Source organism: Fringilla coelebs (assembly GCF_963513975.1).
Source record: "Fringilla coelebs genome assembly, chromosome: 6".
Taxonomy (NCBI): domain Eukaryota; kingdom Metazoa; phylum Chordata; class Aves; order Passeriformes; family Fringillidae; genus Fringilla; species Fringilla coelebs.
In genome coordinates this window covers 7,472,661-7,498,855 of record NC_140034.1, presented here as the reverse complement: position 1 = coordinate 7,498,855, position 26,195 = coordinate 7,472,661, and the positions used below count along the sequence as shown (strand labels likewise).

The 26,195-nt window shown below is 44.1% G+C and overlaps 1 protein-coding gene across 3 annotated transcripts; it reads right to left on the bottom strand.

The window, feature by feature from the left end:
• Window positions 1-1,786: 1,786 nt before the first annotated feature.
• ZBTB1 (zinc finger and BTB domain containing 1) lies at window positions 1,787-25,648 on the bottom strand. 3 transcript variants are annotated; one of them, XM_084207557.1, is made up of 3 exons: window positions 25,374-25,648; window positions 14,095-16,006; window positions 1,787-3,562 (listed from the first exon to the last, which is right to left on the bottom strand). In XM_084207557.1, the coding sequence occupies exons 2-3, from the start codon at window positions 15,984-15,986 to the stop codon at window positions 3,526-3,528; spliced, it is 1,929 nt and encodes a 642-aa protein (XP_084063683.1). In that variant the 5' UTR covers window positions 15,987-16,006; window positions 25,374-25,648; the 3' UTR covers window positions 1,787-3,525. The 3 variants fall into 3 exon arrangements, with proteins under 3 accessions (XP_084063683.1, XP_084063681.1, XP_084063682.1); XM_084207555.1 differs by lacking the exon at window positions 1,787-3,562 and having other exon boundaries at window positions 12,733-16,006; XM_084207556.1 differs by lacking the exons at window positions 1,787-3,562; window positions 25,374-25,648 and adding an exon at window positions 25,230-25,359 and having other exon boundaries at window positions 12,733-16,006.
• Window positions 25,649-26,195: the final 547 nt, after the last annotated feature.

Below are 26,195 nucleotides of genomic sequence, written 5' to 3'. Positions count from 1 at the left end.
ATGTGCAGATTGCACTTTTAAGATTTTCCATGTAATTTGCAGGTCTAATTTTTTTAAAATAAACAAAATAGCTCATTACACCATCTCACAACTGAAATCAGGCTGCCTCAGATTGATTAGACTCAATAAAATCATGGAAGTTGTCAACACTGATTAAACTAATGCTTGATGCTTCAAGGAATAATTATTTTATAATTAAGTGGGTTTTAAGCACATTTATTTACATAGACTTCTGCCAGTTTGCTAAGGCATGATTAAAAGCTGAAGTTAGTATCACTAGTGCTAACTAGATAAACTGGTGTGCTGTGCTTTTAGGCAGTGTTCTTTATTCCTTTAACTGCAGCCTCCTTTTCTTGTGGCTAGTACCAGCTCTACTGAATCCTAAGCAAGTGACTTTAAAGCAAAATGTTTTCCAGCAATCACAGAATCAGATTAGAAATGACCTCAACAGGTCATTTAGTCCCATTTTGTGTTTAACCAAGATTTCCTTTCTTGCAATTTCAGGCAATTATTTTTATTCATATTGACTTTGGATATGAGAAACAGTTGTGCCATTTTTCTTTGCAACCAGATTTTTATATGAAAATCATTGTATTTTCCCTCCACCATCTCTTCTGTAAAATGACTTGAAATTACTCAACCAGTACTCAGAAGCAAAGTCTTCTTGGTTTCCTGCTTTCTCCTGGATTCTCTGCATGCACCTTGCATCTTAGATTTCAAATGCTATGCTTCAAAACTAGAGATGTCACCAGCTCTTGCCTTGGTGGTTCTGAAGAAGCAGATGACACTCCAGTTTCTACATTTCAGTTTTTAGCTTTATTTGCAACATCATAATGTTGCAGATTAATTCTCAGAATATGATCCAAAATAATGCATCAATTCTTTTCAATTGAAATTGAAAGGGTAGATTTAGTTTAGATATAAGGAAGAAATCCTTTACTGTGAGGATGAGTGAGGCCCTGGCACAGGTTTCCCAGAGTAGCTGTGGCTGCCCCATCTCGGGAGTGTTCAAGGACAGATTGGATGGGGCTTTGAGCAGCCTGTTCTGGTGAAAGGTGCCCCTGCCCATGGCAGGGCATGGGAATTAGATGGTCCTTAAGGTCCTTTCCTTAACCCAACCATTCTATGAAATTAAGCAGCTTTCCTTTACTTGCATAGCTAATAGTTCCAGCTTGCACTTGTTCCTATTAAATAATATCTTTTCAGATTCATCTGCACCTTGCCAGGATTATTCTGAATTCTAATCTTATCTGTTAATGTACCTGAACTCGGCTTGGTCTTGTTTGAAGATATTAAAAGGATACTCTATATGGTCCTGGTGGTAAATAAATGAAAACATGGAATTTTATCTAGATCTGCTGTGATGGGGTTAAATAATATACTGCAATTATTGGCAGTAACTGTGAAGCTGGAAAATTATGCTAAGTCTTAAACAAGATAAACGGTGTAGTGTAAACACAGGCAAAGACCAATACTTCTCTACTCAGAGATCAGTATGTGAATAATCTCTCAGATTTACTGATATGCTTAGTGTGAAAAATTTTTATAATAATTGAATGGTAGCATGATATTAATTCCTCTTGCTTTCTCATTTCTATGATTATTTGGTAATTATTCATCTCTGTTTTCCCTCTTGTCATTGGCAGGTGAATGGGAAAAACACAGGAGCCGATGAAGCAGGTGGTACCTTCACCCTGTTGCCAGGACTGTTATCAATTCAGGTATAAGATGGAATTAAATCAGAATAATAAGCAGATTTGTAAGAGTATTTTATTAAAGATACTGTCGCAAAGCACAGAATAAGCTTTAAAGATGATGATAACTAACCTGGAATGTCTTTACTGATACTCTACATAGACTGGAAGTAATTGCTAAGTTATAGAACAGTCACAGCCTGTTCTAGATGTCCTACACTTTGCATACTGTTGAAGGCGATGCTATAAATGTATTCCCTTCTCTCTCTCATCTACCTTGTGGTGGTCCTGCTCTTAAGGTCCTTCATGTTTTCTATAGAAAGCACATCCCATTTGCCCTTAGGTATCTTGTGCCTTCTCCCTGCAGAGTCCCCAGTGGTATCCAGCTTTGCCCAGATATTCACAATCCTCCCCTTTGCTCCATACAGCCACTGGGACTGAAGTGTCAGCGTTCCAGTGCTGCACTGGAGGCTTTTAAAATACCTGCATTAAGGTGTTATGTGTTAATAAGGCTGATACCTTCAACATCTATATGCTGAAACATTGGGGGCTATGTAATTAGATTAAGGAACCACATTCAAAGATATCTGAACATCTTTTCTTGCATTCGTATAGTAACTTTATAAACTCCAAGAGTAAAGCAAGCACAGACACATGCCCTATACAAGCTGCAATACAGACAATATTGTACACACTTTGTAACAACAGTAATGAAAATGATGCCAATTATAAATAAAATTATAGACAGACTCTTCTTGAGATAACAGTTATAGCGAACAATGAAACATCCTTTTATAATCATGAGTAGAATTAGTAAAATATGTAACTACAGCAGAATATAATCAGCATGTTTAGTCTGCTTACATGTCTTAATTTGATCCACTGTTGTCTGAGGGAAGCAAAAGAAATTGATATTTTTATAATTCATGCTTCCTAATTTGGAACATTTACTGCCTTATTGCTTTTTTAGTTAGGGTTTTTCCCTCCCCCCATTAATTTAGATGGAAACATTGCTATTCCTAAAATGTTCAAATCTGAACATGAACGTCTGATTCTCTTCTTCGAGCCAGCTTTTGCAAGGCTTAGCTCTAGAACAACGTGCACCCTCTGCCATGTGAAGATTATTTTACATTTACTCATCTCCTTCTTGGTAAAAAATTTTCACCATTCTTTTTAAAAGACCAGAGCACCATTTCTTTACTCTCCACATACAAGCACTGTGCTCCATGGAAGGTCCTCTTCAGCTTGCAAATGATGATCATGGCAGCAGGGGAAATCATGTCAGCTGGATCTCTCTCACCATCCTGTCCTTTCTCAGGGACCCTCTGTCCTCAGTTTTTAAGATTTTTTTCACCTCTCTTTTTTTTTTTTTTTTTTTAAACACTTGATAGTTTATCATTGTGCATGAGTATACACTTGTAATGTTTGAACTAAAAAATCTACACAGTTTTTGACAGCAACTCTAAAAAGCCGCATTTCAGAAAAGGAGCACTCCAGCATGTGGATAGAAATTTTGCAAATTCATTTCAGTGCAGCCCTTAACACCTGGCATCTGCCTTTTTTGGCTGTCTGCTCCATGAAAGACTTCGAATTTGTTTCTTACAGCTGTAAGTAATAGTCACAAAGAAGCAAGATTTATGATACATAGAAGAGTCCAAAACGACTTTTACTGCATGTTCTAATTTGACTGCTTTGGTGCCTTTTGCGACTGCTGCAGTATGTCAAAAAAGCAAAGGTGGTGCCAATTCAGATCTGGCACACGAGGTTCTGAGTTTTTATGAAATCTTTTGCCGACCAGTTCTTCCTCATGTCTTCTCCAAATCTGGTTCTCTCAGTTGTTCAGAAGCTTAGAAGTCCCTATTTCACTACTGCCATGCAGAAAAGAAATGCAAGAAAAATATTAAAAGTCAGAAGCCCACACTGCAGTACTGTATTTGCTAGCATGATGTGGTCCCTCCCACCTCACCATGTGTGGTTTTGCTCTAAATACCCATCCTTCAGTTATATTCAGAGCACCCACCACAGTCAGGAACTCTTTTAAAAAGCCATACATTTCCTTCAACCCCTACCCCACCAGAACACGACCTTAAACAATGTTGTCATCTTGTTTCAGAAACTTTTTGCTTCTTTTTCCTTTGCCTTCTGTTTTCAAAACAGCTACAGATTTGCTGAAGAAAAAACTTCACTTCCCAAACCCCCCAGAATTAAGTTTTCATACTGTATGTGTTACTTTGCAGCAGTGATTTTATGGCTTGGCTTAGTGGATGCTCAAAAAATTGCACAAGTATTATTTCCCCTCAGCCACTCACAGCATGGAACACCCCCAATCATGAATACTTCTTACTGCTTCATATTTGACTGTATTTTTGGTTGTGCTTTTTTTTTTTTATCTTGCCTAACTCAGAGGTAACTGTTATGTATTTACTCGACACACACACTCCACACACCCCCCAAACTCTTATTTTAGGTTAAATGCAGAGAAATTATATAAATATTTACAGTTTCAGGAAGTCTCTTTCAACCACACTAGTTCATGATAATTATGAGCAGTTTTGTGTCCAAGAGGAACAACTGAGAAACTGGAAATGCATGGTTGTAGCTTTTGAGGGCAATCCTCAGGGTTGTTGGGGGATTTTTTGCACACTGATTTCTTTCTCTGAGTATGTGAATCACATTGTACACAGTATCTGATTGTGCCACTTCTAGATAATTTACACTTGGTATTTCTATGAGACTGTGGCAGCCCTGGCCGAAGTGGTTGTGACTACACTGCAGAGGCTGCACATGAACTAGGTTTAGCAGCTCTTTGCATTACTTACCTGCCAAAGCATCCTTGAGGCCAGCTCTGGGCTGAATTTCCTGGCACACCTTGGAGAAGAAAGCCTTGAGTGATGCTCCACACCTCGGTGTGCACCGTGGCCAGGCTCTCACTCACTGCATGTGCCAGGCCCAGGCTTGTCTGGTATTTTATCTGCCCTCTGTGCCATGTCACATACTTAAGGTGGGCAAAAAGGCCAGCTGGGACAAAAGGCTTTTGCTTTGTGCTGTGACAATGTGAACAGGGGAAACACGTCTTGGGCAAATTGCTACCTTCAAAGTACTGCTGGTTCTGGCAGCAAGGCCATATGTCTGCTTACCACATCCTTAAAATCTTGGAGGGGAATTCACTGGTCCAGCACTGTTATTGCAAAGTAACTCTTACATGACTAGCTTAGATGGCAGGAAGTACTTTTTGTTTCTTTTTTTTTTTTGTAAACTAACAAAGGAGGGAAAAAAGATGTTCTAACTACAGTATGCATGTGAGCACTGTTTTTCCTCTGGACATCAGTGTTTGCCATTGCTGTTCATTACCATGTTAGCCGGCACTTTGCAGTCCAAAATCTCTGTCATTTCCAAATCACGGACAACTCACACACACGACTGAGGTTCATTCCATCACCTCCCTGAAATACATCGGCTGTGCTGTGTGGGACCACCTCTGAGTGCGGGAAGGTGGGCTGCCTGTGAATATTAAATCACATTTTTCCGATGAGACAGCAGAAACACTGCTAATCAGTGCCAGCTGTGGTGGGGTGGGGTGAAGCACACACAGAGCTGCCGGCACTGCCGGGAGCCTGCAGCCCACAGGAAGGGAGATCAGAGATAAAACGTTGTGCCCTCCTCGCAGACTAAAACCGCCCAGCTACCCTAAGCACAGAACTGTTGGGGACGCACAGCCGCGGGAGGATCTGCTTCGCCTTCTCCCAGCAAACTGGAGCATTCCAGCCCTGGGAACAGGGACAGGCGCGGTCCCAGCGAGCCACGAGATGGCGCTGGAACCCCCACCCCGCATCCTGAGCCTCTGCAGAATTCCAGCCCTTCCCAGAGCTCTCAGAGGATGCGGCTCCTTCCACTTCATCAAAGTCAGAGGAAGTCTGTGATTAGCTGGATGTTTACAAATAAAAGGAGGATCTGGAGACAGATCAAAGATGGCTCTCCAGATTTGGCTCGATACCAGGTTCCTGCGCTAACAGCATCTGCATGGGTTCCATTCTTATGTTCAGTGGCTGAGCTTGGTGAATCTCCTCATGCATTAGTAATGCTTTTTCAAGGCTTAGTGCATTTATTAGAAGTCTGAAGATTCAGCCAGCTGAGGACCTGAAGACACAAAACAACAACACGCCTCAGCCAACAAGATATCCCAGGCTCCATCTAAGAGAAGCACCCACTGGGTTCTTCCTCACCCTGCTTCCTGCAATGTAAAGGGAACCAAGAAGCAAAGATAAGCACTGTTCCAAAATCCAAAGGATGTAGTACTTCAGTCTTAGTAAACAGGAGCAGTAGCTCCCCTGACATTCTCTAACAATCTAAGTAGCTTGAATGGTCCAATCACACCATATATATGCTTTTCACTGAGGAGATTGCAGTTCATCCAGGATCTCAGTGGCCTTGGACCAGGGAGAGAAGTAGATGGGAGATAAAAGATGTGGTATGTGAAATACACTGAGTTAATGTATATCTGTTCTAAGGGACATCTTTGTTTTGACTCCGTGTAACAAACCAACATAACTTGTGAGGTCTGGTAGGCCACAGACTATTCATTCCTTCTCTCATAGCAGTGCTCTGAAGTTGGTATTTCTATTTGGAGTCTAAGCCACACTGAACTTGATCAAATAAACATTCTCCAAAGGAAACTGCCTTTGAACTATTTAACTCTTTGCACAACAAACTGAAAATAAAGCTGAAAGACCTGTAACAATTACTGTAAAATCTCTTGCGTCTTGACCGAGTTATTTTCCAGTTTTTAAGTTCCTGTACATCAGGACCTCTGTCTTTTCTGGCAGAACTGACTGTGTCAGCAATGCCCAGTAAAATCTAAGTGAAACACAATCCATCTGAAAGCAGACTAGGTGGGGCTAACCCTCAGACTTCCAGGCATGCAGAGTATTAAGTGTCATATTTTACAGCATATGTAAGTGTACACAACTTCTATTTAATTCACCTGATAACAATGTTGCTCAGACATCTGAGCTCTCTCCTGGGCTGTGGGACATACTAAGACAATTTCTTCATCAGTTCCAAAAGATTCCACCCTGTATTTCTTCTTCCTAAAATATTACTGTATCTATTCTTTTCCCAAAGGAGGGATACTTTAGATTTTGTCTCTTAAAATGTTTCTGATTTATTCTAAGTAATTCAATAACCAGTGGCTAGAAGCCAGAACCTCAGTAATTTGGAAGCTGGGACTCTACTAGTAGGTACCAGTAGGAAACCCACAGGCAGGGAAGAAACCAGGGCACCATCTTTAGCATCCTAAATAAAAGCCCTAACAACGACTTGTGTAAGAGGAGCATAACCGATACCAGAAGTCTTGTGTATCTGCTGCCAAAACCAAAAGCAATTTATGGTATTCAGCAAACTCTATTTTTAGCCAGCTTATCTGCATTTCCACAAACTTTCATGGTCTTTGGGGCTTTTGCCTTGGAGAGAAGGATAATATGTTATTTTTCCCTTTCATTTTCTGGGGAGTCAGAAGTAGAAGTCCCTCTGGTGACCACCCGCAATATAGGGGATGGTTACCTAAAAAGGAGAGAACAGGTATTACTGAGTTGTGTACTGAACATGTGAGAACTATTAAAAAAAGCCACTTTTAGCCCTAATCATTGCTTCAAAACAGGAAGAAAGCAAATCTTCCTTTTCAAAAAACAGAAGGCAAATAAAAGAGCTGAAAGGATGCATTTCTAAAATAGTAACCTTGTCATCAGGGGAGATGGGGGAAAAGAGAGGGAGAATGACTGATTTTTGCATCTTTTGTGTTGGCAACACAGCTGCTGCAGAGACCTTGGCAATTTCTGACACTGGTGGCACTTTGCCTGACAGACAAATTGAGAAACTAAGGATTTACAACAGTCCTGATTTCCAGTGGATTTCCTACAATCAACACAGCTTCCAGGATTTAGAGGCCTATAAGGAATGCACTCATTCCCTGTCAGGAGTCTTGGGATGTCTACAGAACTACAAGACATACTTATCTGAAGTCACGTCTTATTTGCACACGAAAAAAAGTACACCCCAAAATCTCATTGATGCAAATCACACATGAGTTTAGTGAAAACAATAAATGCAGCAGAACTTTGTCAGAGAGGGAAGTTCTTGAACAATTTCTTTTTTTTTTTCTCCCACCGGAAATTCTACATGCAGCATTGTTTTTGTGGTTGTAGCTGCAGGAAGATTTACTATGGTTTTTAGTATGCCAGAAGGCACAGGAAAGGATTAAACCTTTTCATTTTCTAGCAAGAGAATCAAAGATTCTGACCACGTCTGAACCTCAAGGTTGCTGGGGTGAGGTGTGCCATGCTGGCTACACAAAAGAGACAATCAAACCTGGCCTTGGACCATCTGAAGATTTCTCATCTCACAGTTCTGTTATGTTCCCTTTTATATATTAATAAGAAACTTTAGAAATGTATTTCCAACCACTCTTACACAGGGAATCTGCGTGAATTACTGAAAACCATTTCTCTAAAAGCATGATGCACAACGTTGTTTTCTTATGTCTTAAATTAATAAAAAAATCCCCACCCTTCAAGATATTTGAGGGTAAAAATAACCCAAATAAAGATCTGATAGCATTTCTCCTATGAAGCTGGCACTGGCCATTCAAGTACATGAAAAGGAACATGGGCTGTTTGTTTCAGGGATGAATATTTATAGTCATGATGAAGTGATTCCTGAGTCATGAGCTCTACTGCCCTGTTACAAATTAAGATTTGTCTTTGTGCATTAAAAAAATAAAATCACAATTAATTCCAGAATTGTGGAAGTGACTGTAAAAGTAGCAAAAGACACTTAATTTATAAAATGTGTCCTGATTTTTGGCATCTTTCCCCTACAAAATCTCAGCCTACTCACACGTCTCAAGAATACATCGCACAGCAATACTTTAGGAGTTTTTTGGAAGTTGGAAGAAAATACAGAAAACTGGTTTATAGCTGAGACCTACAGAAATGTCAGCTTTTGAAAACATGTTCCGAATTTCTAGCTTTCAGCAGACTTTATAAAGTCAAATTAGTCATGCTTCATCTTGTAGGTCTTTAAGTCTGCGACAAGCATCAAACCAGCTGAGAATTAGGGAAGTCAGAAGGTTAGATTTTTAACCCTCTGAGATTGAGAAGCACTTAAAGTCAGAAGCACACAGGGATAGTAACAGATACTGCCAGCATAAGCTTAATTTACACATGGAATTACCCTGAGCTTTCAGCATTAGACCAAAATGAGACGACTGTCTCCCCTTACTCAGAAAAGCAGTGAGGGGCACAGGGCAACAGAGGAGCTCCACAGCTGCATCTGGGCCCACAGCTGGAGGGCAGGAAGGCCAGAGGAAGGTGGGAGCCATTCCTGGTGTTTGGCCAGACAAGGGGCCCAGCTCATTCCTGGCCTCGGGCCAGGCCAACCACACAAACCCAGTGGTGCAGAGCACTACCCAGTCTGCTTCAAGAAACACTAAGAAAGCTCCAGAGCATATTTGTGGGATGAGCTGAATGCAGGAAGGTTTCCAGTTCTCACGGAGAGGGCAGATAGCAGAGATGTGTCTCATTTGTAAGAGGTTGGGCTGCCTTTTTCCTTATCAGGAAACAGGAGATGAATGTAAGAGTTCAGCTTCCCCGAGGATGCTTGGGGGAGACAGAGACCGAGTTAAATTCGGGACCTGCTCTGAGTTCTGGTACAGCTCGTTTAAGCAAAGGAGCCCCCTCCCAGCCACTCATTCCTCCTCTCGTGCCACCCCTTCTATTGTGCTTGCACTGGATCTGACACAGAGATGGAGAGGGAAGCACAGCAGGGAACTGATCCAGCCAAAAACCAGCCCCACAGGGAATAGAAAAAAGCCTGTTGTTTGATTCAGTGCATTGTGCAGCTCCATAGGTACGTGCTCTTTGACAATGGAGAGGGTGGCACACAGCGGAGAGGAGAGCTGAAACTAATGGACAGAAGTAAAGGACTGCCAGGGATCAAGGTGGCACAGCCTCCACGAGCAAATTCATGTCCTCACCAATAGCTCTGAGACTCTTGATGGTTTAGCACTAGATTATTCAAATACAATCGTGTAGTCAAACTATTCACTTTTATAATAATGTATTTTTAATACATTCTCCAGGGCAATATATTTTCTGTCTACAGCTTTGAATAAAAAATACGCTGAATTATATGTTTTACACCAACTGAAAGTATTACATAGAGAAATCCCCTAATTAAAGCATAAATTCTTAGAATTCCATGATACTCTATTTATTGAAATCAAGATTTCTCCACAGACCTGTTGGCTACAAATATCATTATACACAAATGTAAATACTCTTTGAACTAACAAGTCAGCAGGAAACATTTACAAGTATATATATATTAACATTTTAAACATCTCCTCTGAAACTGAAAAAGAAGCTCAATAGCTTTTGTGATATTTTAAAGCTCATACAGGTCTTCATGAATTCCCTCTTTTTAACTTTCAGTAAATCTTGAAAGCTAAGAGCTAGGCTGGCCACTTAAAAATTCTTAGGATTGCAGCCCATAGCACTCCCAAAATGGGAAAAACAATAGAACACAGAGAGGTCCTCCAAAAATAAGAATAGCAAATCACTTTAAAATATAACTTATGGCATTCAGCAAATCTTTTTCTTTCTGACTACGCCTTGTGCAATGCTTACACCTCCAGTTTTAAAGATCCTTAAGTGTTTTTACACACTAATATTCACTAAGGAGACAGAAAGGAACAATGTTATGGCAAGAGAAAAGCACAAATGAGAGGAAAAGAACTCTTAAATATTTTTGTTTCCCCTTCACGGTCTTTCAAGTAACAGCAAAACTTCTAGGATAACTGCTGTTGATTTTTTTTTCATGTCTGTTTTTGTAATGTCCCACATTTAATCATTAAAATGTCTCCACATTTAATCATTTTTGTATGGTAGAAGCACTGAAACACCATCATTTCACTCCCCTGCAGATGTTGTCCCGTTCTGGGGAGAACATTCAGGAGTGGCCAGCCGCAGGCTGCCTCAGCACCCAGACCTTCTCCCCTTTCACAGCAGCTAAATTCCTCCTGTCACTCCAGGCCTTTTCTCTAACAGTCCCATGCTGTTCCCCTGCACGCTTTTACATTTTATCTCAAATACTCATCTATTTAAACACCTATCTACTTGCAAGCCAGGCTGACTTGTTTATGTTCTCCTATACTGCCCTTGATCACTTCTCAGGCTACGTCAGTCATTCTGATTTTTTCTGCCTACATGTAAGTACATCCACTTTTAAGCTTCCCTGCAGTGCAATTCATGCTCTTTGTGAGCCTTAGCATGGACTTTCATACATGTGAACTCCAAGGCACTGGGTTTTGTTTCCCTAGAACAGGAAAAAACATCAATTCAAGTTCAGTTGGAAAGGTTTAACAAACTTTTACTTTGAAAGGCTACTACAACAACACAGCTCATAATTGAAAAACAGAGGTATTCAGGGTGTTTATAAAGTTAGATAGTACACGTAAATACCATCATTCCCAGTTTCTCCATTTAACATCTGTAGTTGACAGGTCTACTTGCACTAGGAAGTCACATTTTTTAAGAAACATTTCTGGGTCAAGTTCAGACCAATAGGCTCTAAACAAGGGCTCCTGATCCTGAGCAGGAGGCTCTATAAATCACCCTTGGCCCTTCACCGAATTCAGGACTGATCCCTTACATGGCAGAGGTCACCTCCTGCCTTTCAGCAAGGTCTTTAATCTGGCCTGTGCCGTGTCCCCGCGGCGCTGCGGGCAGCGGGGCCGGCCGTGCTTGGTACGCAACCGGCGTTCGTGAGCTCATGGCTCAGGCCCACAGCTCCCCAGCCAAGCTGAGTCATCCTCACTCCGCTCTCACAGCCGGGACATTTTATCCACTCCTCCAGCCACCCCCTCCATGCCACCTTTGGGATTTGCTTCCCACTGCACAGCTCTGATCCTGCCTGCCTTTGCCACTCCCTCCCATTCAGGATCTCTTCTCCCAGTCATTCTTCCTATTCCTCCCGTGCCACGAGACCCTCCTGCCAGCTCCCCCAGCGCTCTCCAGTTCTCCTTCACTTCCCTTGACTGCTTTTCCCAATCCAGCTGATACTGTGAGGGATAACCTGCATGTCAGAGAATCACTGTGTGCAGTGTATGAAGCCCCCAGCTCTGGAGTGCTGGAGTATTCATGTATTCCTGCCTGTGCTCTTCTGGCTCCAGTGCTGTTGAGGACTCGGTTGACTTCAGCATCATACAACAAAACAAAGGACTGAGCAGTTAAAGCAAAACACTAAAAGCCCACTAAACTGTGCCTGAAGCAGCTGGTGCCTCAGAGCAGCTGCTGGCTCAGAACCAAGGGCTGGTGGGGGAGCCTTCTCCATCACTGCAGAAATGCACACGTCTGCCAACCAAGAGAAACCATAATGCACATTTGAAATTGAATAAATGCAAGGCAACTCACACTACTTTTAACAGCTGAAGTGGAGATTCTGAATTGTATATTCACTCCTCTGAATAGTCTAAAATTAAAATTCAATACCCTTCATAATCCCCAAGAAACTAGGAATGAAACTCAGCTCTGACAGAAACAATCACATGGAAGCCCTGGACTAGACCATCAGCTCTTGGCTCCTATTCTCAACTCCACCACTGGCACATGAGGTGATAGAACATTTCAGCTGGAAGGGACCTGCAATGATCATCTAATCCAACTGCCTTAATTGCTGATCTAAATTACTTTTCTCCCTCCACAGCTCAGTGGGAAATAGCATTACCATCCTCTTTGATAAAGTGAGATCTGCTGGGAGAAAGTACAACTAAGTTTTATTTTTTAATTGTTTTCTCCACAATTATGTATTAGGATCCTTTCCTCCACCCCATCACAAATCACACACTTAACAAACGTTTAGACAGCTGGTGCCTAAGAGTCAAAGCCAGTTGCTCTCTCAAAGGCCAAAGTGCTTCATTGAATTGGTGTCAGCTGGTACTTAGTAGGATTTTTAAATTCAATTAAATTAAGAGACAAGCTGCACAGATTAGGGCTCTGCTAGAATCAGAAAGAAATCTTAAAAGGCATAAAATATCTTTACATTTATTAAACAAACTCTGCAGTCTTTTCTTGTTATATTCTTGTTGAAAAACAACATTCATAAAGTATCATGAAAACAAGAAGCAAAAAAACCTTAAGGTCCCAAGCAATGGGACTATCTCCACATTCCCCCTGCTTTTGACTTTCCAACATAAGCAGCAAGACACAGTTCACAGCTAGGCTGAAAATGCAGTGTTCAGTGCACATGGCCATACTGCATTCCTAGCAACCCACCAGGGCCACTCCTCCTCGTATGTTAGGATAAGCAGGTTAAATATACCCACAGAGGTACAGACAGTGAAAGAAAGGCCAACATCAGTTGAACAGCTCTGCTAGGACTTCCCATGTGGAAAACAACCACTGTGCTGGAACCTCTTGGTTATCCCAAGAGTCATCAATTCCCTTCCCCCTTGTGCACAGCAGCCCAAGCCTGCAAGGGTTAACTGAGCCTATGTGCTCTCACCCCTGGGAAGCACCTTCCAGCAAAGCCAAGAAGCAGGGGACCAGGACAGCCAGCTCTGCCCCTGCAGCAGAGTCAGAGCCCAAAGGATTATTTCTTGGCATTGTTGGTTTGGGTTTGTTTGGGTTTTTTTTCACTTTGAAAATTAATTTGGGGGTTACGAACAATTATGCTCTTGCACGTTAATCGCTGGCATCTAAAATTTTCACATGAAGAAACAACACATGGAAATATTAAAGCACTCATCTTACGGACATGGATCCGAGAACTGTTTAATAGCAGTCAGTGAAGGGGTAACATTGTGCTTTTAATCTACAGTTTAAAAATAATGATTTGTATATCTACGTAGTAAAACAATAAAATTAAGAACAGAAACTGGTATTAGGAAACAGTGAAAATGTAATAATTAAACACATGATGCTTTTCAAAGCTTTATACTTAATGAGCCTAAATAGACACCTACGGTTAGGAGGGTCTTAAAAAAATAATAAAAAAGAGACTTATTTTCAATTTTTTTTCCTTTTCAAATTTTTTTACTATACTTATGCTTTGCTTTGGTGTTCTCTCTGCTGCCAACTTAATGCTTTAACAGTATGTTTATGCTTATGTTCTTTTCAAATGCTTGGCATTATAGTGAGATCTCATATCTTTCCTCAAATTAAATTTTGCTCCACATACTCCACATGTATACAGATGAACATCCCTGTGCTGCTCCAGTTGCTCATTATTTGGGAATATCTGAAAGCAGACCTGGCATATAGTCTCTCCAGCTGATAAGTGAGATATCATATGCCGTACATGGTCATGTTTTCGGAAGTTTCCTTGATCACAAATGGAACAGACATACCTGGCCATGCCTTTGTGCATATCATTGTGGAGCCGCAACTGGCGCTCTCTTAAGAACTGCTTCCCACATGTCTGACAAACAAACTGTTTTTCCTTGGTATGAACGGTATAGTGTTCCCGCAAGTGGCAACGCTGATAAAATCCTTTCCCGCAAAGGTTGCAGAAATGCTTACGCCTGTGATCCCTCTCATTCTCTTCCAACATGGAGTTCTTGAACAGATCTTGCTCCAGGCAGTTTGACATATGTTCAACCACTAGATTTTCAGTATCAAAACGCTGGCCACAATTAGGGCACCGGAAAGGACAGGCAGAATGCTTGTATAACTGGTTTTTTTGAAGGCTGTTCATTTGGAAGTGACTGTCCCTGAAGTCCTCTAGCATCTCTGCAAACATCATGTCCCTTATTTCTGACTGCTCCTCGGGATTTTCTTCCAAGTCCATTTTCTCCTCAGAATTTCTGATCCCGTTCATGGTCAGATCCTGGGGTTCTCCACAGGTCTGTGCATGCTCCTGTAGCTGCTTGCCTTTGACCAGTATTTGACCACACTTGCCACAAGCACATATATTTTCTATGTGTTTGGATAAATAATGAGAGGACAGATCTTCCTCAGTGATTGTTAGCCCACAAAGTTCACAGGGAGCATTCTCCACATCTTCCTGCACTGAAGAAGCCTTGCTGCTAAGGTGCCGTGGACTTTTCAAACACTTTCTTTCATCCTCATCCATGGATAAGCGAGGCTTTAGAGTCTTCCGAGCATTTCTCTTCTCTCTCATCTCTTCCTCGACATAGTATCTGTAAAGCGGCTCTTCCTGTTCATCGTCTAGGTCATCATTGTCAGAAGACTCATTGCAGTCTTTATCTGCCACCTTGATAATATTAAAATCCTTCAGCTCATCCGTAGGATTGTCCTCTGGCTCCACCTTGATGATAATCCTCTTCCTCTCAGAGGCTCTACTTCCTTCTTCGCCTGATGTCTCAGAGGCAACAGTGCTGCTTTTTCTGCTTGTGATGTTTGACACTGGAGACGATGAATCGTCCGCAGCGTGGTTCGAGTCCCCCTTGTATTTTTCTGTTTGTGTGGAGATCATTTTAGAAGTAGAGTTCTTTTCACTAAAGTCTATTTTCTCAGCACTGTAGTACCTGGCACTTTGGTAGGAATGCCTATTGGTGCATGTTAACACGTGCTCATCCAGTAGCTTTTCACAGCTGAAACTAAACCCGCAGCTGTCGCAGGTGAAGCTCCTTCCAAACCGGCGCGAGTGTGACACGCGCTCTTTCGTGTGTGAGAATTTGGACGTGGTGCTTTTTTTGCAGACATCAAACAGTTGCTCGGGGAAGCTGTTGAGGTGCAAAGTTTCTTCCTCAGGCTCTTTGTTATGGGATGTATTTACCGTTGAACTTGGTGGCTCCATGCCCCACCTGTTTGCTTCGCTGCCATTTCTAGCAAGTGCATCTTCATACATTCTCACACCAAATATCATTTTACTAGTCTGGGTGCTAGAAGCAGGAGATGAACATTTTAAACTAGATGAGTCTGTATCCTGTATATCTTCTAGACACTCAGGTACGTTATATAGCTGTAAATAGTTCATGGCCACTTTAAATTGCTCGAAATTGGCAGGGGCTGTCATAATTTTTCCTAAATACATGAACTGTAAAATAAGATCAAAGCATTCAGCACTAATCTTCATGTTGCTTAGATTCAGCTGGGCTGTAGTGTTTTGATGGTTCATAAAAAACATCCTAAAATAGGCGCTGCAGGCAGCAAGGACTGCTTTATGTGCTTGAAAATAAATATCATCGATAGCGATGCAGCAGTCGCACAGAAAGCCCCACTCTCTTTGCTTGTTTAGCTGCTGAAGGACATAGTTGCTATGGCTGGTTTTTGCCATCTTGTACTTCGATTACAGCCCTGCATAAAGAAAAAGGTATCTGTTAAATCATGAGCACAAAACCCAAAGCCTACTTCAACATAGGGAGGAACTGCCATTTCTTTTCTCTCTAGATCTTCCTATTCTGCCAGTCTGCAGTACAGCTTCCTGTCTGGAGATCTCTGCTGGTAACTACTTACGAATATTGATGCCAGTTAAAGCATCCATAATTCCATGTGCTCACCACTAGACTTACAAGACTGGTAAACTATTAAACATAACCAGCACACATGTCAATCAGAGCTGCTAGAATATAAATTAGCAAATGTATCTCCAAGTCCTACAGCCAAGGTTTTCAGATATGAATTCTAAATGCAGAACTTCAAAAACTTCACAGGGTAGACTTCTGTAAGATGGCCCCAGGACAACACCTATACAAGGTTGTCAGAAACCACTCTTCAGTCTCAACTTGCCTTTTTACCTGTCAGTCCAACAGGCACATGATGCAACACACACTGGAAACCAGGCCAGGCTCAAACTGGTCTTTCCCTCCCCATTAAAGGAAATTAAGAGACAACAGAGCACCCACACAAGCTACTCCACACATTTTGCTCTTTGTGGCAGCTGAGGGACCATCTCAACCTTCTCTGCAAGGCGTCTTGCAAACCAGGAACTGCAAAGTCAAACGCCTTCTCAGAAGCAGAGGGCAGCCCAGCTGCGGTGGCACGTCCCACGTTTGAGCCCAGAGCTGCAGATGGTGACCAGGCGAGCTGCGTGACAGCCACAGGGACTGCAGAGGCAGGAAGTGGTGCACGCCGTGCCTCCAACTGCTCTCAAAACCGCTCGTTCAGAGCGCTGAAATGTAACCAAAACACGTAGATGGGAAACCGGACAAAGAAAAACTCAGCAATGGAGAACTGAGAGAGCCGGCAAGCCAGAGGTGGAGCCACGGTGAAATGAAGCCTCGGCAAAGACTAGAGAGAAAGGTCTGCCAGTGCTGAGGGTTGCTCTCTGTGAAAGGACTAACTTGTCCTCAAGAGAAAAGTGGAATAAAACGTCATGGTTTATGTTAACAAAAATATCCAGAAGAAATGCAGTGTATACAGGAGGTGTGTGTTTGATTAAAGACAAACTTCACCAAGTGTGGCCAGCACCTAGTCACGACTCACTCTGGAAAGCCTTTACTGATACACATAAGCTGTTCCAACTGCACAGACTGAGGGGGTAAGGAACCAGAAGCAGGTATAGAGAACACCCTAATTGAAATGAAAACCATAAAGCAGTAATGAGGGTTCTTAACATTTTGAAAGGCAAAAAATACAAATAACTGCATGAGGTTTGTGCAAATAAAGTCCAGGCTAGCAAATAATATATACTAAAGGGCATTTTATGACTCAATGAAATGCATGGATTGATTTGCAACCACTCTTTCAACTGCCCAAATTTTAAACACAACACACACACAAATGCTCCGTCTTTCTTCTTATTTCCCTAACAGCTTACATCTCCTAGGGGGAAAAATGGGTAGAGAAATTAAATTCCACAATTAGTGTTGAATTCGCAAGTCATAGGCGTTGCCTGGCTTGTTAAGCAGCAAACCTAGAATTAAGTCCCCGTTCTTCATTCCACAAAGGACTGCCATGGCAGAAAGGCTCCCAGGATCTCAAGAAAAGAACATGTTCACCCCACCCAGCAATATTCCCTACTGCCAACTCACACAGCAGTTCCTATGGATCACCCCCAGCACAAGATCTTGTCTGGCAACAGGAACCTTGAGATTTGGGTTGAGCTACCCTGACAACGAGCATCTGAATGGCAGCTGCTCCTCTCCTCTCAACACAACCCTCCACACCCAGAACTCTAGGCTCGCACCCTGCCATAATAATTTTCAGATTGGTTTGGCCAAGTGATGTCCACTCATTGCATGGAATTAATTTCTCTTTTTTTACTAACTTGCAAGGCAGTCTTTGAAAGTAGGAGAACCTCTGAAGCACTCCACATCTTTTCATCAGAAAGTTATTATCATTTGTGTCACTGGGTGATTTCAGAAGTTTCTGTGATGAACAGCAAAGCTCTTGACATCAAGTAATAACAAAAGTGCACTTCATATTCTTCCAAGTGGTAACGTGTTTTGGATTTGAGGCGATTCATTAGATGCTTAAATGTTACTCAATCTATTGTATTAAGAATGGCAGCTGCATAATGATAAAGAATTAACTTCAACTTCCACATTCTAAGAGTGAAAACCAATGAGAAAATGAGATGATCCCGTCTAAGGCACCACTGGCCTCTCGGTGTGAGCTGCCAGCATGACAAGAAAAGGCTCAGGACAGCTCATGTTAACTTCCATCCTCATCAAGTGGCAAGTTCAAAATATTTTATTTAATTGTGGTTTTTTTACACTAGATGCACTCCACTGTGTCCTCCAATAGAAAAACAGCAAGCTTGTACGAAACAGGTAGTCACAAACCATCTGCAGGCACCTGCAGATGGGGTTGTTTCCAGATGGTGGGAACAACGAGTGATAGCACACAAACTGGCCTTTTTCAAGTCTTCTCTGAAAATGGTTACAGGTATTTCTCCTTTTGACAGAAAAGTCCTGCAAAGCTTTTAGCATGTGGATCCTGACATGCAACAATGACCCACTAGCAATGCCACAACTCAGGGAAAAAAGGGTGGAGCGTGAGGCTGTTTGAGCAGGATGGCAAGGTTTTGGATTTGACATTTACTTGGTCTCTACCACAGTAGCACTACATGTAGGTATTAAAACAGAGTGTATGAGGTTATTTATGTTAATGAGAGTCCTGGCATCCTGCCTCTGGATGCTGTATTAACCTGCTGGATGTAACTTCCCACCACAAGAGCCTGTGTCGGGCTATTTAAAACTTCAACACATTTCAACCAGCAACAGCAAAACTTTCCTTCTGAAACCTTGGACTGATTACTTTTCTTCCCTCCTCCACAGAAGCCCTCAGCCAAAATGGTTCCAAAACTGAGACTAGGAAAAAGCTTTCATGTATGCAGATTATTATTTTTTCATTTAGAAATTAAAAGTTTCTCTTCCAAAATCTTTCAGGAGACACTTTATGTGGGAGAAAGCGTTATGACTTAGATATGTTGTCACAATATAAAAATCTGCCTAAATTTGGCTAAACTATATGCTTCAGGGGGCGAAGATACAAATTATCAGTTTATTCATACTTAAGACTTTTGTTAGTTATTGAAACTTCAGATTACAGGAGAACATTTCATCTTCTAGCAGCTGGTTAGTAAACAGGGGCCTGCCTGAGCCATCCACAGTGAAATCCCCTTTTGCACAGAGCTCTGCCATGGTTTTAAACTACAAAAGGGTTGATTTAGATAGAGGGAAGAAATTTTTTATTTTGAGGGTGTTGAGACACTGGCACAGGTTGCCCAGAGGGGTGGTGGATGCCCCAAACCTGGAAACACTCAAGGCCAGGCTGGACTGGGCTCTGAGCAGCCTGATTTTGTTGATATCCCTGCTCATTGCAGGGGAATTGGACTATAAAGCATTTAAAGATCCCTTCCAACCCAAACCATTCCATGATTCTATGTGCCACCTCCACAATGTCACAGCTGACAGCAAAGCCTCCTGGAGACTGCTCCACAGCATGACTCGCCATGGGGTCTCAGCTTCCCTCAAGGTAGCTGATGGACAAGATGCCCAGCTCTGGCTGAGGGAGAGCCAGAGCCCGGAAGGGATGTAGGGAAAACACAGGGAGATTGGGAAATGTGAGGAGAATGTGATGGAAACCCTTTGGAAATCTGGAGAGAAGGCTGGGAGCACAGTGCTGAGCCAAGAGAAGGGCACTGGGATTAGGAAGCAGCTGTGGGAATTAAAAATGGGTGCAATGAGGTCTAAACAAGGGAAGAAGCCATTTAGGCAAGGGGCTGGGAAGAGCCAGGCTGCAGAGCCTAGGGCAGAAGGGGTAAAAACCACAGACAGGCTCTTCCTGGGGGATGGGTGGAAAACAATTGCAGCATTCATGCCTTCAGAGCAGGAACTGCACCCCAAATCCCCAATCCTGCCATCCCTTTGCAATCAACAAGCGTGACAGGCTTGCTGACAAACTCCTTCCCAACAAGAGCAAGTTCTCAGAAAATGGTAATTTATCATTACTTTGTTACTTTAATTGCTAAAATGGCAGCAATCTGCATTTATCACTCATGTGGGTGGATCGGTACTGCAAACTATTTTTGAAGTTTGCTTTAGAAAAAAAACCCAGTTATTATAATGAAAACAGGTCTTTTTACAGAAAATTCAACATATACACATATATTATGTATACACCAAAGTATATTCTTCCATCCCTCTTACCAAAATTTCCCTTACTCAGCACATCCTCCAGATCTATCCAGGCCAGGATCTCAGCAGTACAAGACAAGATCCCTGCTCATTTGGTCAAGCATTTGGAGGATGTGAAGTGAATGAGCAGTGGGGGACAAAAAGGACAATCTCACAGCAATATACACTGCTTGGAGAACATAATCCCACTGCTGTCAATGCCACGACAAGTAATTTCAGTCTCTCAGTTTTGGGTTTTTTAATAAGCCTGGCTTACTTTTTTTGGATGTCCAATTTATTCACACAGGTAAACACCACTGGTGACAACTGAGGCCAGTGAGAGCTATCCTCTGTAGGTATTAAGCACTGAGTGTCTTGAAAAATTAATGCTCCATACAGATGAGTTTGTCAATCCAAAGCTTTTAATTATCTCTGATCCTCTTTTTCAAAGAGAGGAGAATCACCAGCCACTTGCCCAGCGGACTAGCACATTTTGTGAAGCATCCAAATCCTGGAGACACCAACCTCACAAGTCCACAAGGAACCCAAGTGACTCCATCTTCAGCAGTGATTGATTTGTGTGGTAAATGCAGCACAGGCCATGTTGGAAGCAATCCTGAATGATGGAGAGGTGTTCTGAAAAAATGTGCTAGAAAAACATCTGATATGAAAATGAAAACTGAAGGTATTTGACTTGGGTATTTTCACTCTGATTTTCAAACTTCAAGTCTCCATAAGCATTTTATTTCCCTAATAAGTATTTATTTTTACACTGCCAAGCTTTGATTCAAGCTACTTGTCTGCCACCAGACTTTTCTTTTGAAGCACCACTTAGATACTATTCAGATGTGACCATGAACAAGGTTAAGTTGCACTACTACACTAACCAATTATGTTGTTTTTAAGTCTGCTAACAAGAAAAAATAGGTATTTACTACAGCTCCATGCCGTCATTTCCTCACACTTGAAAGTTTTCTGAGACGTTTTAAAACAAAAGAAGTTAAAAAAGTCCTCAAGCAAAGAAGTAGTGGAGTTCTTTTGCTAACTTCTCTGTCTTTAAAACAGACATACCACAAGGTTCAGAATTCAGGAGCCTTTCGGCTCCTAAAATTAGTAGGTGGTTTTCAAAACCCAGCATTTCCACTGCTGAGCAGGCAAAAACATAGCACTTACATGCTTAGTTACTGGCTCCTTTTCTTTGGAAACCAAGAACAGGCTGGACAAAAGTGCAATAAATGAGTGGAGAATTTGGTGCTAATAGAAAATGAGACTGGAAAACCTCAAGCAAACAACACCCAGTTATCCAAAAAACAAGCGCACGAGGATCAGAAAGCAAATCTCCCATCACTGTCTGTCTCCATACCCCACCCTGGTGTGGGTTCCCAAGAACTCTTCCCCCTAATTTTGCCATTGTGGGTCAGATCTACCAAAAAGCCTGGATTCCTAAATGACAGCATTGACATGCTGCAAAAAATCCTACAGAACATGTATAAATTCTCCACACAACGCCCAAGGAGTTTTTGTGTTCTGCTACTGCACTGACCACGGAGCTGTCAACAGGCTACACCTTTTACCTAGATATACTCAATAGGAAGCCATAGAGATTGCTCTGGTGCCTCAGTTTACACAAACACTGAAAAAACAGCAAAGAACTTGGGGCCAGGTGACAACTGTCCACCTTACAGCCAGTATGCATCACTTTGCATTGCAAGCATAGCCTTGATCATAAATTAAAACAGCTATGGGAATTCCATGTACTGCCAGGGAAAATGTAATTAAGCTCCATTATTCAGGCTATGAAGGACTAAAGGTATAATTTATCCTGCTCTCCCAGCCCTTCCAATCACCTGCCTTTCAGGCATGTCAGTTGGGAAGATGATTCCAGTGAGGCAGATACTCATCTTCAGACACATCCCGATGGCTGAATCAACTCATTTTAAACAGACTCCTGCACAATGTACAGAACAAGTTTCATGGCATTTGGGCAGGATTTGAACCAGGGGAAGAGAGGACGCTCCAAAGCCTCCAGCATGAGCTGTCAGAACTCCTGGATGCCCTGTTCTCCACTGCTCAGCCAGCAATTCTCTGCTGATTCAGCATCCATGCCCACAAATGAGAAACAGACATCAAATTTTAGCAAGTTATGCTTCTCAACTGCTAACTGAAAACTAATTAAGATACATTACATGGTCTTAGGTCAGAACACTCCTTGAAAGACAAGGAATACAGCTTGACAGAAAAAAATAAGAAACCTGAGTTTGTGCTAAAGCCCCATCTCAACTTCAAACAACTTTAGATCAGATCTAGGCAGTAGAAGTCCTAGAGAGACCTCATGCAGTCCTTTAAAGTAACTTGCTAGCCACAAAGGTTGACTCCAGAAAGTCACAGTTATCTTTTATCTGGCACCTTTACAGTTGTCAGTCAACACGGTAATGATATGTTTAAAAGAAACAATTAGTGGGGGAAAAACTATGACACCCAATTTACGCTTTGCAGCAGAAAGATGAGCCTTTTCATCTTGGCTGAGTTACACCAACTTTCAACTTCTGGAGGCATCTTGGTGGTTTAACAACATCTTGAGACCCTCAAATGAAGTCCCAGGTGCCTTCCAGGAAAGAATCCTTGGCTAAATACAGGTTGCACTTCGGTGTAACAAGTTGCTGGATGCACATGAATGAAGCAAGGTAACTTGTCACACACAGATCAGACTACAGGTTTTCTTGACTCTTCCTGGTCTTAAATGTTTCCCATTTTACTTTCAGTATACTAAAAATAAAAATAAGGCTACTAGGGTCTCCATCTAATGAAATAGACTAATATGGGTGAGAAAAAGCAACAGCCAGTGAATTCTGGAGTTTCACAGTGACACTGTGTGCACAAATTAAAAATTACCAGACTAATTTGAGGATATAAACGGTCCTCATGCAAATTATGTCAGCTGCTGTGCCCACACACTGTGTCCACAGCAGAACTCTATGGGTGAGGGTGTTTACCATTCCCAAGCAAAGGCAGGGCTGAATAACCCAACTGCTGGAGAACCACTGCCCAAACTGTAAAATGAACACATGGCTTCTCACTCTACATGTGTGTAGGTCCAGAACAACTCTAGTAAGAGGCCCAGCTGTAACAACTAAGAGAAAGGACACTGGACTTTTATCAGGAAACTTTCACTATCTCAGTTCTGAGCATCTACTCTATTTCCATCCAGCAGGTAAATAGCTATTGCAGCTTTGTCCATCCTGGATTTTCAGGGCTTTCCAGTGTCAGCAAGAACAGAAATCTGTGAAAGAAGCAGCCACTGACATTCAAGTAAGAAAGCATCTAAAAACCCAAATCCCTGGTTGGCATGAGCACTCTCAATGTCATCGCTGCTAATTCCTGTGCCAGTGACAACAGTGGTTGAGTCTCATGAAGGGAAAGACTTGTGCAAGCAGAGCTGAAGCATCTGTTAAGTCTGTGATCTTATTCCACACAAAACTTTCTGGCTACTAGGAAGAAGTGGCTTCTATTACTTCTCTGAGCTTCCCACACAGCACCAACCCACATCTTCATTACCTGCATCCAACCCCCCCAGTGGGTGCTGGTTCCCTGCTACCTCAAACATCAGCAGAGGGCAGCTAATACTACTTGTTACTCCTTAGGTTTTCTGGCCAGTCATCCAAAAATCTCTCCACAATCTTGTCAACTCGCTTTGCTGTTGCTGCCTAGGAAAATCTCTGCAACCGCTCGCGTTTGGCCGGTTTTCCCCACGGCCATATGGTCCCAACGCCTCTCCCGCCTCTCCTCCGCTCGCCATGAAAGCTTAACTTGTAATTCGGCAAAAACGAGAAGCCCGCATCCCCCTGCTCACGGGCTGCTCTGTGGGTTTTTCCAAGAGCTGTAATGAGGAATGTTAAACAAACACCTTTAATTAAAGGAATGTTTGTTTAGTGTAATTAAATGCCTAAGGAACACCGCACTGTTGCAACCCCGGATAGTTTTGCAGTGCGTGCTCTACCTTGCGATACTCGAGTGCGAGGGAAATAATGCAAGCAAGTGACAACCTGGCAGCAAACACCCAAATATTAAGCAGCGTCCAAGCCATGCTACCCGTTTACCAACGCCTACGTGTCAAGAGGAACCGGCACTCCTGTATCAGCTGAAACAGGAGGTAAACTTGAGAAACGGAGTTACAAAAAATCCTGAAAAATAGAGAGGAATAAAACCCCAGCCCCAAACTCACAGCGTTTTCAGTCCCATTTCCTCTACTCTCTTCAACTACCTTTCTATCCGAGCAGAAAAGAGGACTCCTTTGAAGAACGAGACTTTCCACACCGCTCCCAGAGCGGCACAGGGCTTGTTTTTTATGTGACAAAAGTATTCCCCTTCCTTTCCAGCCGCCTCCACGGCGATCCAGCGCACTGCCAGCCCCGAGTGAAACCCAAGTCTCCCGCCTGGCAGGGTGGAGCATTCCCTCCGGGCTGCAGCTCCGCTCCGTTTTTCGCTAAACTACCGCAACTCACTCGAAGTTTTGGAGCGTTTATTTTATGAAGACAAAAGGAAGAGAAGCGGCGGGACCCGCGGCGGGGGCCGGGGCCAGGCGCGATAGCGGCACTCGAGATGTTTACCGCGACTTCGAGCCCCGGAGCCACGCGGGCGGCGCGGTGCCCTTCCCTTCCCTTCCCCGCCTCTCGCCCCTGCACCTCCCTAGGCCGCTTCTCGCTCTCCAGCGCGGCATCCCTCGACCCCCGCCCCGCAGGTGGAGCGCGCCCGCCGCGACCCCCGGAGAGAAGGAGGGAGGGCAAGAGGGAGGGAAAGAGCGAGCCGGAGCCGGAGCCGCCGCCGCGGCGCCGCCGCTCAGCCCCCGCGCGGTCCCCGCGGCGCCGCTCCGCTCCGCGCCGTGCCCTGCCCGGCCGCCGGGCGCAAGGTCACCGCTCCGGCCGCCGGCCAGAGACCGGCCGCGGCTGGAAAGCCCCTACCTGGCAGCGCCGCCGCCACTATGGCGGGCCGCGCCGGGCCACGCCGCCGCTCGGCACTTCCCACCTCCCGCCGCCGGCGGAGCTGCGGCCGCCTCCCGCCTCCTCCTCCCCGGGTCCCGGCGGCGGCCCCCGGGCCCCGCTTACCGCGGCTCGGGGAGAGGCGGCGGCCGCCGACGGGGAGCTGTACCCGCTCCGCTCCCGCCGCTGCTTCTGCTGCCGCTGCCGCCGCGGCTGCAACAAAGGACTTCCGCCCCGCCGCGCTGCCGCTGCCGCAGCGCCGGCTCCGCCGCGACCGCACGGAGCCGGACCCCTCCCCTCGGCGGCCGCGGCTCCCGGCGCCGCCGCTGCCAGCGCTGCTGCGCCGCCGCCAATGCCGGGGCCCGGCGGGCGGCTCCCTGCCGCGCTCCGCTCTCCTCCCATGCCGCCGGGGACGCGGCGCGGCGCGGGCTGGCGCTGCCGGAGCCCCCTCAGCCCGGCTCCTCCCCGTCCTCCGGCGGAGCCCCCCGGACCCGCGGCGGGGCAGCGTTTGCCGGCGGACGCCCCCCGGGACCCCGCGGCCGGGCTGTCCGGCCTCGCTGCTCTCCCGGCCCCCCGCAGTCCGCCCCTTCCCCGCGCACCCGGGCTCGTCGCCGGGAACGGGGAGTCTCTGCTTTCCCCCCGAAGCAGCCCCACGGGGAGGAGGTGGCCGGTGCTTACGGGGAGGCTCCGGTCACCCGTGTGGGTGTCCGGCGATGGAGTGTTGTACCGCAGCCCCACGGCCCCCGCGTGGGACAGTTCAACTGCGAAAAAACCACTGCGAGCTGCGTGAGGAAGTATTTCCTTCTCGCTGCAATTTCACACGTTAATACCTCCGCCCTCCCTCCTGGAGCTTCAAGGTGATGCAGGAGCACAGGGCTGGCAGCCACCGCCACGCTCTGTCACAGATCCCGAGAAGAGCGCTTTTTTTCATCCTTCCAGGAGCTGTTC

Coding starts and splice junctions, on each gene's coding strand:
- ZBTB1 (XM_084207555.1), bottom strand. CDS start 15,986: ATGGCAAAAACCAGCCATAGCAACTATGTCCTTCAGCAGCTAAACAAG.